The following is a 14501-nucleotide window of genomic DNA, read 5'->3' as shown; positions in this document are numbered from 1 at the left end:
TTGTACCTGGGCATTTTGCGTATTCAATGATGTATCTTTTTATTATAAATTAGCTTTAGAAAGGTTCCTCCTTATAATACAGGTATTATATTGAGTTTTAAAAATGTATAGATAAATTATATTATCTATGAATCTCAAGAATTTAAAGGTGACATTACAAATATTGTCATCAAAAGGGGGCGCTGGATCTGACAGGGTAGAGACCTGGATCTTTCAACTCCCTCAATCGTGACGCCCATTTAGTTTTAAATGTTTGTTTATTTTTTGGGAGAGAGAGAGAGAGAGAAAGGTGGATAGAGGATCTCAGGTGGGCTCTGTACTGACAGCAGAGAGCTTAATGTGGGGCTCAAACTCACAAACCATGAGACCATGACCTGAACCAAAGTCAGACGCTTAACCAACTGAGCCACCGAACAGGTGCCACTTGTGCCCATTTTTATGAAGGGATGGAAGGTTTCAGCCTCCAGCCAGGCTATTTTTACTTTGCTTCCACTCTGCCCCGCTCACTGCCACTGGAGAACTGTTCTAAAATACAAATACAGTGCTTCATTGTCTTGAGTATAAGGTTCAGGTGCCTGAGCTTGGCTTAGAAGCCTTTAGGGGTCAGTCCCTTCCCACCTCTCCATCCCATTTTCACTGGTACCTTCCCCACAGCAGCTGGAAACAGAAGTCCACCAGTTCTCTCCCATCTCTGCGGGTGCTTCTGGCCAGAAAGCCACCCCTTCCTTCAAGCGGTTACTCCTTAGGTGCTGCCTCAGAATCAGCTCAGCATCACCTGTGCTGGGTGCTTCCCCTGCCTCAGGAGTCAGCTGGTTATCCTTCTCTGGGCTTCTGCAGTCCCCAGTGCTCGTCTCTGTTAAGGCACTTGTCACACTGTGTTGTGACTGTCCAGTTATTCTGTCTTCCCTCATTAGACAAGAAACCACCTGCTAGTAGGAACCCTTTATTTTCTCTCTCCATCTCCTCTCTGTCTCCCACAGTTTTGGGCACATGATGGTGGCCCCATAAATGCTACAGACTGGAGCAAGTCTCTCTATTAAGGTGAATGAGTTACAGTGGAATAAAGGTCTCCACGGCGTTTTTCCGAGCATACAATTAAACTCCCAGATCCGTAAGTACTGTGATCTCTGATGATTCTACTGTTGGTAGCAGGTTTTTCTTTCCCTCTGTCTTTTTTTTTTTCCAACGAACCAACAGATGGGCTGTGCACACTTTTCTGGAGAGAGCTATTAGCATGTCTCTCTGGCTTCATGCCATCTGCTTCAGACTAAAGTACAATATTCAAAAGAAAAAAAAGGAGCACGGGGTAATTGGGTATCATGTTTGGGAGCTTTCAGGTCTCACTCTTTTCCTGGGGGGGGGTCTCTGCAGCCTGGACTCTCCCCAAACCAGTGAGCTGAGGCTCTCAGGCCCCGTGGCATTGTGCATGTCCATGGCACACCTTGGTAGCAGGACTGTGGTAGCACTGGACGTGGGAAACCACTTGGGGTCTGCCACCGCAGCCACTTAACTGCTTGGGAACATTTATTTGTTAATGTTCGACAGTGGAGGGAGGCGGTGCCATGGAGCATCTGTTTATGCCATGGAGTTCAGATCAATCATAAATCTCCTTACTGTGAAACGAAAGGAAACACCTGCATTACTGCCTTGCGGTTAGATTTTTAAGAAGTGTTGAAAATTGCAGTTTACAACCAGATGCTCGCACCTGGGGATACCTCATTATTTGGGTGAAAAAAAAAAAAGCAGACTAAAATATGGGAAAAATACCGAAAACTAAGGGCTTCCCTCAACATTTATGCAGAACTTGTATGATAATGCTTATTTACATTATCCCAATCATTCATTCGTTCGTTCGTTCATTCATTCATTCATTCAAAAATAGCCCTATTGGATGCTAAGCACTGTTCGGTCTCTGGAGATGCAGTGAAGAACAAAACAGTTAAAAAAAAAACAAACCTTGCCTTCATGGAGCTTACGGATCCTAGCAACAAGCCTCTGGTACAGCCGTTTTCAGTACTGCTTACCCTGCACACAGGAAAACTGCAGCGTGCTGTGGGGAGGGCTTGAGGCAGCTGTCACAGAGCATGGACACAGAGCCGGGGCTCCTAACGGACAGGCTGGCCAACACCTGCTGACTGCTGACTCACGTCAACGCTGCCACGCAGGGTTTTAAATGTTCTACTACAGGTCTCAACTCATGTAATCGTCATCCGGCTCTGTAAGATGGAATTACCATCCCCATTACACAGATAAGTTCCCTGAGGCTCAGAAGAGATTGAGCGGAGTACTCCACAGCTGGCTAGTGGCAGACACCAAGTATCCATACACACTATGTTCTCTGAGCCCCCAGGCCAGCTCTGCCATGCACACGAGGAGGCCAAAGACCTAAAGTTATTACATAGATGGTTTTCTAAATATTCCAAAAAGGTAAATAAAAAATATGGGTAGGACAAGACATTTTCTTCTGCTTTAGAAATAAGAGGAGGAGGAGGAGGAGGAGGAGGAGGAGGAGGAGGAGGAGGAGTAATAGCAAAAACAGCTGCACTTCCCACACGAAGCATCTATAGGAGTTCAGCAAGTTTCAAGGTGCTCAACTGTATTTTCTCACTTAATTCTCATGATGCTGTTAAGTATTATTTTCATTTAGGCATAAAGATGAAGAAACTCTGACTCTGACACATTCAGTAATTTGCTCAGGAGTCTACCACATATGTAAATAGATGAGCCAAGATTCAAACGCAGCCCATCGGATGCAAAATCCTCCAGCAGCTTGTCTGTTGTCCTGCACACCATGGCCCATGTCCCCAGCTCCCTATCACTGGCTGGACAGTGAGTGACGAACAGATGGAGACCCAATGTCTGCAGAGATTTGGAGGGCTGGCTAAAGGAGGAAAAGGCTGATAGTGGCCACCCAATGAAGTCTAATTTTGTTCTTCAGCATATCTGAAGTAGAAGCAGGCACTTCAGGAAGTGTGCTAGTTAAAATCAATTTTGCATTTATATTCTAAAAATTGAAAATTGGGATGTACTCTATCAACTTTACATTCTATTCTATTCTAGCAGCTGTAGAAACTGAACGTGGATGTGAAGTGGCTTGTCCATAGTTTGCAACATGACTGGTCACTTAGCAAGTTCAAAACCCAGGGCTTCAAAGCCCTAATCTGACGCAGGCTCAGGAGAAGGCCAGCACAGTCCTGTGCCTGGCCCGGGAAGGTCCTCAGTGCTTTTATGGAAACATTAGGACAGAAGATGTGTGATCGCATCCTATCCCCACTCTCACTTACAACAGGGGAATGGAGACTCCTGGTCTAGAGTCCTCTTCACCCTGACCCCTGCTTGCCTTCCTCCCTCACGCCTTCTCGTCTGCTCACACCTCACCTGTGCATGAGCCCCACCTGACCACAACCTCCAATCACACGTGCTCTCCACGTGCACCAAAGCTCCCACATGTCACTCAGTATTTTCTTCTGCCTGTACCACTTAGCATTTTTGAACATACTACAAAAATGACCTATTCTTAAGTTGTTGCCTGTTTCCACAATAGAAAGGAAGTTCTCTGCGGGAAGGACCTGTGTCTGTTGTATTCCCTGACACGCCCCAGGCACCTAGAACTGGGCCTGGGTCAGGTGAGCACTCAGGGAATGTTTGTGGAATGAACACGTCTGTCGGTTTGTTAAGTTTGGGGCCTAAAGTCCCCATTACCTGTCCCAGTACATCCTCATGGATCACAGAGTGAGGACCAAGCATGGGCATTCTCGACACAGGAAGGTGATATATTTCTCATGGAAAACTTTTATTCTTATTTAAAATGACACACTCTATTACACTAATCCCAAGGAAATTTTAATTTCTATTTGAGGTAAGGAAAACTAGTTATCACCATGGTCCCATTTTAGAGAGGAATAAAAAAGATGTGATTGGGAAGCTTATCAATTCAATAAATTTCTGGGTTACTTCCAGATTCTAAATTTTAAGTTATAACAGCTGACAATTTCTGCTGCTTCTGAAAAGTTCACACAACAATTTCTGGGCTTATGGGGAATAACTAACTATTTCAGAACAGACTACGAATTTTTACTTCACTTTGAATAGCAGCAAAGTCCATATTCAGGGGCAAGAATCTGTTTCTAACACTATATAATTAAAATTATTTACAGAAAAACTGTAAGAAGACTTGTATTTGGACATATTCAGGCTCTATTTGCTGTATCTAAGAATGAAATAGAAAGATGAAGCCACCCAGATGTCAAATACGTAGCGAAAGAAAGGAAAAAAGTCTTTAAGGCTCTCATGTATGTAAAGAGCAAAATACCACCCCTGGCCACATTCAAGTATAGCGGCCTGGCTACATGGAGTGCCTGTTGCCATGGAAACACGATGTCTGAGATCCCACCAGTTTGTACCTTACCTGCAATACTGTTACTATACATATATATGTGTATTTCGGTTATTATATATATGTGTGTATATGTATATATTTTATGCTGTTGTAAAAGCAGTATGTATATTTTAAAGAATGCTTGGAAAACAAAACAAATACTTTCGAAATCACTAAGAGCTCCATCACCGTCCCAATTCACTTTTGGCAGTTTGCCCTGTCCCCTCAGTGCCCCGTATGCATGGAGAACCTCCCAGTTCCTGAGTCTCTACCAAAGGAGGCAGACACCTTCTATCAATCAGATCTCAAGAGGTCTATGGAGAGCTAATATCCCTCCACTTTCCTCCTCCTGGCTGAGATGGATAGGAGGAAATGAACTTGTACCGATTTGCATGACTCTGTGTGTGGTGGGCTCCCTAACGCTATATACTTGAATAACCTAGACTCTTGACTTTTCCAGGGAAAGACATCACTGAATTTGCCTACAGCACACTACAGATTTGTAAACACTCCCTCGCCCCCCACTGGCAGCCTCTAGGTGTAGCCTAGAGAGACTGGTGGTTCCGCAGATGTTCTTGCATGATCTGGCAGCTGGTTCACGTCAACCCTTTCTCTTTTTCGATGAGTGGAGGCTGGAGGAAAGGAAGCAGGTGGAAGACAGCTTACCTGAGGGTACAGCAGCAGTGCCAAAAGGTACAGAACTAAACATGTCTGCACTTGCCGGGAGTGTCTGAGATGAAGACGGGATAAAGGCATCACCTGGAGTTGCAGGAGTCTGTCAGACAGAGAGAGAGGCAGAGGGTTCGTGAGGCTCCCCAGAACCCTGGTGCAGTGGTCATCAAGGATGGGAAGCAGCAGGTGCAAAAAGTAAGGGGCAGGAGATGCTGCAGAAGAAAGCCACAGTCCAAGCCACGTGTGTGGTGTGCAGACCATGAGGTGGTTATAAATACCAACCACAGAACAGGAACAATGATACCTACCTTTAGAGCAGCTGTGATAAGTAAGTGAGACCATGTGTTTAAATCACTCAGTTCCATGATGAAGCAATAAAAGCAGGTGCTCAGCAAACAGTGGTCAATACCACGACCCTTTAGTTTCAGCCCTGCCGCTTTGAGGGTATTCATGGGCCATCAAATTATTCCGTAAGATCTGGCTTTCATCCTTTAGAGGTGGTCAATTTAAGTTGGCACACTCACTCCGGACCTACCATGTGCCTTGTTCGGGGCTTATCACTTCATGCATGGTAAATAAACAGCTTCAAATAAACAATCAAGCTTAGTGACTGGAGTAGAGATTCTTGTATCCTAGTGCCTTTCCAGAATTGTGCCTGAATCTTCACTTGCAAAGAGAAGTAAAGATTTTCAAGAAGACAATAAACAAAATACAAAAAACAAAACCCAATGCCTAAGGAGCTGTACATGCTCAAGTGCCCAGCCTATGCTGGCATCTGAAAGAGGTCTGGTGCATGAGCTGCTGGGTATGGTGAGGTGTGCTGACATAAATCAAATAAATCAAAGGGGTATCGAGGGTTACTGAAAGCAAAGCATCGGCCCTCGGGTTCTTAAAGGTCCACGCCCATTTACCACAGCCTTTTGCCTACAAAGTATGTCTATTCTAGACCATATTATACTTATTTTTCTTTTCCCCTTGGAATAGACTGGGGCAAGCAATTAATCCTGAAACCGAGGCAATTAGACAAGGCCATTTTTACACCAGCAGCCTTGGGGAGGAATGGCATTGTTCTGAGGATTTTTAAATACCCATTTGGAATGCACTTGGGTTCAGGGCCAGAAACATAGCCATGAGCTGCTGTTAAGCACTTCTGAACATAATCACTGCCCTGCTGTCTCCCCCACATGACACATGTCCTGTCTGGGCCTCAGTTTCCTCATCTGCAAAATGAAGGGAGGTTAGAGATCTCTTCAGACCTTTCTAGCTCCACAGCTTGAGTCTCTAAGTGCCCAAGATGCAGCTGTTCCTCCTGGGGTGGAGGAGAGGAAGAGACTGCCTCCCTGGAGACAGGAGCTGCTGTCCCCGCTGTCATGGCTGCTCTGGACATCAGGTGTTAGGAGCAAGGCAGCCGTGTCTAGAGTCCCAGGCGGCAGCTGTGGGCAGCAGGGTCTCGTGCCATCGTGAGGGTACAGCCTCTTCTCTGAGGCGCATCTCGCCAATGAACCGTAGCACCCTCCCTCCCTCCGCCTGCACAACCCCTCCCAGTGGCTTTCACTGGTGCAGCTGCAGAGGGCGGCAGACTGCTCTCTGGGGACCAGGCAGGGGAGGTCCTGGAGGGGGGTCTGTCTAGGCTCTGTTTTTTTGCTATGGCCACAGGGATGCCTTTGAATATAATTGGTTCTTAAAGCACTGGTATGCTTAGGTTTTCATTCCTCTTTTTCTTCTTTTCATTTTCAAATTAGGCTTCCTTGCAATTTCTGTCCCTTTGTAAGCAGAGACAATCAAAGGGACACACACCCTGGCTGAAACTAAAGCTGGGAATCCAAAGCTTCATGAGAAGCTCAGTGAGGCTAGAAAGCAGGAGGCAAGTGGAGGGGAGGAGAAACAAAAATAAGAGGGAGAGTGGATAAAGGAGGAGACGGGAAAAGGCAGAAAGGGCCAGGGGAGAAGGTGCTCTTTTACCGGGCTGACCACCTGGCAGTGTGGGCTCTGAACAATGCCTCCCTGTGCGCATCCTGTTGAGTTTCCTGCCCGTATTCCCAACTAGAGCATGTGCTCCCTGCAGGCAGGGACCTCATAACGCGGATGTCTTTCTCCACTGCCTAGCAGAACAGCAAGTACCCACGGGGAATCTTGAAATTGCTAATGCTGCATGGTTATTTCTCAAAAAAGAAGCATGTATCATAATTCCTTTAAGAAGCAGCAGAGGAAATTGAGGTTTAGAATTGCTAATTTTCCCAAACTGCACAGCTAGAAAGAATCAGAGCTGAAACCCACCAGTGGTCCTCTTTTACCCAAAGCCCATATTCTTGTCAGCATGGAGCTGAAGAAGGGAAGGGAAAGGAAGGGACACAGGGCTAAGTGGCTGTGCATACTTACGGGGGGAGAGGTTATATCAGGAGGGGTGGACATGTCCCCAAAAAGTTCTAGTTGGGTCACAGCCTGGAAAGACAAAAAGAGAATGATGTCACCACAAGGGAAGCCAATGCTCTTGATTTTTTCATCATGGCTCTATAAACACAAAGTCCAGCTGGTCACTACAATACCTCAGGACCCTAAAGACAATGTCTGGATGTAGCCAGAATCAATTCCTGCTTCAGGGTATCTGGCAGTTTATCTGGGCTTAGTTAAGGAGATTCAGGCTTAGCACCTCCCATAACCAGTAATACCGCTTCATGTTGACCTCCCATCAAGTGCAATGCCATCTTTCTTCTCTAGGAGATAAAGACAAGAAGGCGGTCCCCTCACTGGCTGTGTTTAGGAGTGCACTCACACGTACAAAGTGCCTTCCATGTGCTAAGTATAGTGAGCATGACTTTAAGGCCACTTCCCAGCAAATGTTCCCTAAAACACTAAGCTGAGAGGTACAAATCATCATCCCCATTTTTACAGATGAATCAACTGAGTCTCACAGATGTGACCCCAAGGTCACCCAGGGCTAGGACTTGAATTTTCTGCATATAAAGCATGCAGTCAAATGACAGTCCCTGAGAGAGTCAGTCTTTAGGATAAAAAATGTAGTTGGAAGAAAAGAAAACATATCATTTAATACCAGGAAGGGCATCAAAAACAGCCCAGTATATACACTATTAATCATTGCTAGGAACTCCATCACTGCAGACGCTGTATCATCTATCTCCCCATCCATCACACTGAGTGTCTGAGCAAGGCCAGCCATAGCAGCACAAGAAACCCTTTAAGATATGCTTAGAAATTAATCTGCATACACTTCCAGCTCCAGAGACCGTAGGGAGTCTGTGGCCAGGAACCAAATGGCCTGCCTTAAAGTACATAATCATACACTCTGTGCAAAACCTGCCCACTGAGGAAAATCTCTTCTGGCTCATCTCTGGATTTTAAGTGATAGTGACTGGGGGACCTAAGAATGTCACTCAACAGAAAGGACAGGGAGAGTCTGCCTGCCTGCCTGCAGAAAACTGCACTTGAATTCGTTTGTACCCAGGCATGGCTAGATCTCTACATTAGGTACAAAAAAAGGATTATTCTCTCCTACTGACAAGTGAGTGAGCTCTGGGCACTGAGCAAGGTCCCATATCTGGAGACGTATTCACTTCCAACCTCTACAACTGCACTGAGGTATAGTTCCCTCATCTGGATGGTGGGGATGATCTCCTTTGCAGATTTATTGACAATACTATTTGCAAGACTTTCTTTTGAGTCTGTCTAAGCCTGGTTAAAAAGGTATAAGGGGGTGCCTGGGTGGCTCAGCCAGTTAAGCAACCCATCAGACTCGGCTTGGGTCATGGTCTTGCAGTTCGTGGGCTCGAGCCCCGTGTTGGGCTATGTGCTGACATCTCAGAGCCCAGAGCCTGCTTCAGATTCTTTGTCTCCCGCTCTTTCTGTTCCTCCCCCACTTGCTCGCTCACTCTCTCTCTTTCTAAAATAAAGATTTTTTTAAAAAAAGGTACAAAAGGTTCTTTTTGCTGAAACAACTTAGGTTGGTTAATGTACTTGCAATTCCCCCCTTTAAGCTTTCAGAAAGAATGATGGTGCTGGGCACACAGTAGGGCCCTACACACACACTCATCTCCCTCCCAACTACATGATGCTCCGTTCATATACCCTGAACACCTGTTGGGCGCTGAGAGCTATGAACAGAATAATGAGAAATGCCAAGTCCCAGACTGTAGGCAGCTTGCAGTCTGGTGGGATGATCCAGAGATAATTTCAAGGCAGTGTGGCAGGGACGGCAACAGGGGTCTCTATGGGAGAACAGAGAAAGGGAATCAGCCAGCTTTTGGCAAAGAAGCTTAAGAAGGGTTTTCTAAAGGGAACAGACCCGATCTGAATGCTGAAGAGGAGTAGTTAGCCGGGCAAACAAGAGGAAGGATAATCCAGGCAGGTGAAAGCATATGAGCAGAAAGGAAGATGTCTGGAAGGTGGGAGCAGGTGGGAGCAAAGCAATTTGTACGGAGCATGAAGGTGGAGAGGAGCAGGGACAAGGTCAGTGAAGTGGACAGGACAGCATAAGGTCACGGTGGGACCAGACCTGGCCAGACCCTAGACACCTGCTTGTCTTCGGGAAAGAGCCTTTCGCGTGTTTATAGTATTTTACGGCGCTTGGTGAAACTATGCCAATCCTTAAGTTCCCTCCCAGATTCATAAAAGGAATACTTCTATTTAACCAATTCAAATGAAGCTTCTAGGCTTCCCTGCAATTGGGACTCAATGCTTTTAAAATGGCCTACAACTATTTTCAGTGGTAGGAAAATAATAAAATGAAGTTAATAATTAAGTCACACAATTTACATTTCAAATGCGTTTGAACTCATGGCACACTTTTACTAACATCATAAATATAATTTATTGGCTAATTTTCTCCTTAAGCACAACTTTTAAAATAACCTTCATTCTTGAGATATAGACTTTCCTCTTACCAGATGATTTTCACTCAAGGATTAAACGAGAAAAACATGCAGGGGCATAAAACACAGATTGTTATTTCATTCCATTGGATTTGCTGTTTAAATAGATATTGAGTTAATTAAATTTTATAGAAAAGGGAGATTCTTATGGCCATAAAATTAAAAATAATTCTAATAACCCTATGTGATTGGGAACCTGTAATAATATCTGTTTTCACACGCACACCCCACCCCCACGTCAGCCCCAGTGCTTTTGTCTGTAACCTAACAAATCGTGTTCCATCTGATAATATTGTTGTAATTAATCATTTTAACGACCTCAAGAGAATTAAAACTAACCATTCACATTTGTAAAACATTTTACAGTTTACAATACATTTTCCAATACATCATCCTTATGTTTGATGCTCACTGAGTCCCATGTTGTTACACTTTGCACGTGAACGGGGACCAGGAGGTGACATGACTCATCTATGATCTAGGAGTTAAAAGAAGCTGGGCTTGACCCACAGGCCATGTAATACATTTGTCTGTCATTTCACAAGCCCCAGTTAGCATTCCGAGACAATGGGAGTGTGGCCACAGTATTCTCTAACCAGAAGCCAGGGTTCCTAAAAGGTCTGCCATGATGGACATCCACCTCAAGGGCTCAACCAGAAGGCCAACTCAAGATGCTATTCCCCTTCCCATCACCAGCACTTTAGACATCTTCAGGAAGAGATGTGACTGGCAATGTCAGATCCTGCCTTCTTTAGGTCCCGAGTATTTTCCAGGGTAAGCAGAGTGACACTGGAAGCAGCCAAGCCCAGTGAAGGGGATAAAGATAACTCGGTCGTTGAGGAAACCCCTTGGCCAGCTACTCCACAGCCATTCTTTGATATGAACAAGTGATGGTTTCCAAACAGTATGTAGAGTGCTGTGCCACTGCTGTTTCAAGATGAGTCCCCTGGTCCCTCTTTCAACTAGACGGCTGCAAGCAGACTCCTAGGCTTCTCCTGCAGACAGATTCTGAAAGCGCCATTGATGAAGGCCGAGATGTCCTTGGCTGACCCCCAAAACACATTCTCACAGACACACTCCTTATGTTTTGGCATCAGGAGCCCCTTCATGGAGGAAGTATGGAGCCCCTACTGTTCATCAGCTGCTGTGCTGAGAGCAGAGGATAGGGCCTGCTCCCTTCCCTATTCTCATGGGCTGGTGGTTTTATGGAAAGACAAACCTATAGACAAAATCAGGGCAGTGTGATGGAGATGGCAGACACAGGGTCACAAAAGGGCCATCTCAGGCCCTTTGCACATGCTCTTCCTTTTACCAAGAACATTCACTGCTTCCCCAATTGCTTTTCTCATCCATCCTTCAGGACACAAATTAGAGGATTCTTCTTTTTCTAGGAAGTACTTCCTAACTCAATTTGCACCCCATCCCCTCATCCAGAAAAGCTTATATAACATTCTTAGGTCAGGGATTCTCAACCTTGGATGCACCTGGGGGGAAATACTCCTACCCCTAGAGATTCTGAATTAGTTGAAGAACAGCCTCGTAACTGGGACTCTCCTGGTCCCAACTCTCCTGGTTGGGGCATCTGGGTGGCTCAGTTGGTTAAGCGTTCGACTTCGGTTCAGGTCATGATCTCACGTTTTGTGAGTCTGAGCCCCGTGTCAGGCTCTGTGCTGACAGCTCAGAGCCTGGAGCCTGCTTCAGATTCTGCATCTCCCCCTCTCTCTGTTCCTCCCCTACTCATGCTCGCTCTCTCGCTCTCTCTCTCAAAGATAAATAAACTTAAAAAAATTTTTTACAATAAAAATAAAATAAAGGCTCTCCTGGTGATTCTAATTGACAGCCAAGGTTGAGGACCCTGTCTCACAGATCTCCCAAACACCCTATTCTCAGGGTTGATAATATCCACTGGCCTGTGTATCAACCAATTTGAACAAAACTGGCAGCAAACCAGCGCCTCTAGTCCAGGGTGTACCAACTGAACAGCTGCCTTGCCTGGTTTCTATTCATGTGGGTGACCTTGTGCATCCTGTTTATATGCCTGACCCCTGGTATACTATGGTATTCTACACTACACTAGGCTAACCTGCCCCATCTTTCCTATACTGGGCCATGTTGCACTGTTCACAGTGGGAGCAACTTGAGGTCAGAGTCTGCGTCCTTCTGCTGACTCTCTAGTATCCATCAGAGTTCCTGGGACATGCTGGGAGCTTGAAAAGTATTTGTTGAATGCAAACAAGAGGGTGTCAGTTCCTCTCCAACACACACACGTATAAATATACACTTGCTATCTGACCTCATCATGGGGCTCACCAATGATCTGCCTGTGAACATTAGTCTAGACACCCACCGGAGGGGAGCTGGCACCTGCCACTGACGCAGGCTGGGTGAGAATATGGAAGGCATGGGGATGACCAGAATGACCTTCATTTAACAAGAGCCCGGAGGCCTTACCTTTGTTGCCTCTAAAATCTCATCAAAGTCCGTCGGCAGGTTTCTGTTCTGTAACCACAAGGCATGACTTATGAGCATGAAACGAACAATGGGATGATGATGTGAAATGGTTAATCGGGCAGGGCAGGGCCCTCTTGTCCTTACCGGGGTGGCCGCAGCAAACCGTTCTTCAAAATCCTCAAATGGATGGCCGTTCTGAAAGTGTAAGGGATGATGGATGAGGATGAAGAGCATGACACACAAATGGCATGGGTTTATGAGTGTAAGGATGACGGCATGGACGGTTCACACTAGGCGGGAGCTGTTGCCAGTGCACTAGGAGAGCCCTGGGGTGTGTTCCCAGCAGAAGCAGATGATAAAACATGGGCCTGATTAGGAAATGCAGGAGGGTAAGTCTGTAGGTTTAAAGCCTATCTTCTTGCAACTACAGATATTACCCAGTCAGCCTCCACAGGGGCAGCAGATAAGAGCATGATGTTTACACTCGAGATGTGGGTTTTACAAATTAAAAAAAAACAACATGTGATTTAGCCAAACTCATAACTCTTTGGAGCAGTCTGTGACTAGCTGGTTTTGTAAGTGCCCTGCTGCATGCTGTCCCCTCTGCTTGACATGTTCTTTTTCTCATCTCTGCAAGCTCAAAGCACCAAGTTCCTCAGGCACAGCTGGAGGGCCACCTCTTCCATGAAGCTTTCCCTGATCCTCTGAGTTCAAAATCTTCAGAGGGATGGGAGATCATTGTGCTTCCCGGAGCAGAGACTGGGCTGTATTTATTCCTGAATCCTGGCTGCTCACAGAGAAGCCAGCACATAGCCATGCTCAAGAATATAGAAATGCATGCATGTTTTATAAGTAGCTGGCCAGTGACAAAATCTGATCGTTTTTTTAACTTTCTCATTTTACTGTTTGTGATAACTGAGAATTTTGCTAAACCACTCCATACTGCTGCAATGGCACCCATTTATGGGACTCAGAAAACTGCAGGGGCCTTGAACCGACACTAGCCCCTCCCATGAGGCTATGAGGCAGGCTCGAGATAAACCTGCAGAGTCACAATTCTAAGCTCCTGGAATGACTCCCCCAGTAGCCTTGTGGTTGGCAGTCTCTCTGGCTTCCCAGAGCCTCCCTGCTGTGTGCCCCATAGCTAAGGCCCCTGTGGAGCTTACCAAAACCATGCCTTTTTTGGTGTGAATGGACGAATGTGGGCTTCAACCAGGGAGCCCAAAGTACCTCATTGTGGGTCCTAATAAAGGCATGCATCTTTGGTCCTGCCCTGCTTTCTCTACCTGCCCCCTGCCTTGCTTGACCTTGCCCAAGTGACCTCCTAAGGTATGCTATGTACCTCCTCCAGGACCTGTGAATACTCAACTTCTCTAGTACAATTTGTTTTAGTCTTTTGTTGTCCTCTCACTGCCTGATACCTTGGTGCTCTGCTTAACAAATGTTAATTACCAAAGTTGCAGTGATAATATATATTATAGATAATATACATAATATCTATTATATTCATGTTTTTAGTCACGTTTTGGTCAATAGGTACAAGCTAATTATGTTTTGGATGATATCCAAGTAGTGAAGCATTAATAGAAACCTGACAATATTAACACCGAAATGGAGTTATTATGCACGAAGAGAAAGAACTGCATCATTTCCCGCTTTTGAGGGAAACTTCCTGTTGGCAATGAAGGAGTGGAGAAACCATCCTCCATAATCACCTCCACCCTGTCTGCAGACATTAGTCAGCCCCAGTCAGAGGGCAGCGGAGCAGGAGACCCAATGTAGCCGTGCCTACCTCAGCCACCACCAATTCTGTCCTCAGCCACCTGCTTCCACCAGGCCCTGGCTTGCTAGAGGTCAACTGTGGCAAAGACGAGAAGGGCAACCACATCAGATAACCACATAAATTATGATGAGGATGATTCTATTTGGCCAGAGGTGGAGAGAGGTAGTGAGACAGTATTAGCCTAAGTGATCCTGTAATCTGTGGTGTGGCCTAAAAGGTTAAGGTTACGTCGCTACATCCTTTATAAATGCACACTCTCCTAGGGATTTATGGCACAGCCCCTACCAACTAGCTCTGGGTCATAACTTTTAATAAAAACATTTTTTAGTGT

The 14501-nt window shown here is 45.7% G+C and overlaps 1 protein-coding gene across 1 annotated transcript in view; it reads right to left on the bottom strand.

Annotated features, from left to right (window-relative positions):
• DAB1 (DAB adaptor protein 1) overlaps window positions 1–14501 on the bottom strand; it is a 350013-nt gene that overhangs the window by 22241 nt on the left and 313271 nt on the right. Inside the window, exons 11-14 of the mRNA XM_029948917.1 lie at window positions 12532–12582; window positions 12388–12435; window positions 7430–7492; window positions 5045–5153 (exon numbers count right to left, since the gene is read on the bottom strand). Of these exons, the coding sequence (XP_029804777.1) occupies window positions 5045–5153; window positions 7430–7492; window positions 12388–12435; window positions 12532–12582 (271 nt within the window). The remainder of the gene's footprint in view (window positions 1–5044; window positions 5154–7429; window positions 7493–12387; window positions 12436–12531; window positions 12583–14501) is intronic.

This window comes from Suricata suricatta, chromosome 8 (assembly GCF_006229205.1).
Source record: "Suricata suricatta isolate VVHF042 chromosome 8, meerkat_22Aug2017_6uvM2_HiC, whole genome shotgun sequence".
Classification (NCBI taxonomy): Eukaryota; Metazoa; Chordata; class Mammalia; order Carnivora; family Herpestidae; genus Suricata; species Suricata suricatta.
This window is presented reverse-complemented; position numbering and strand designations above follow the sequence as displayed.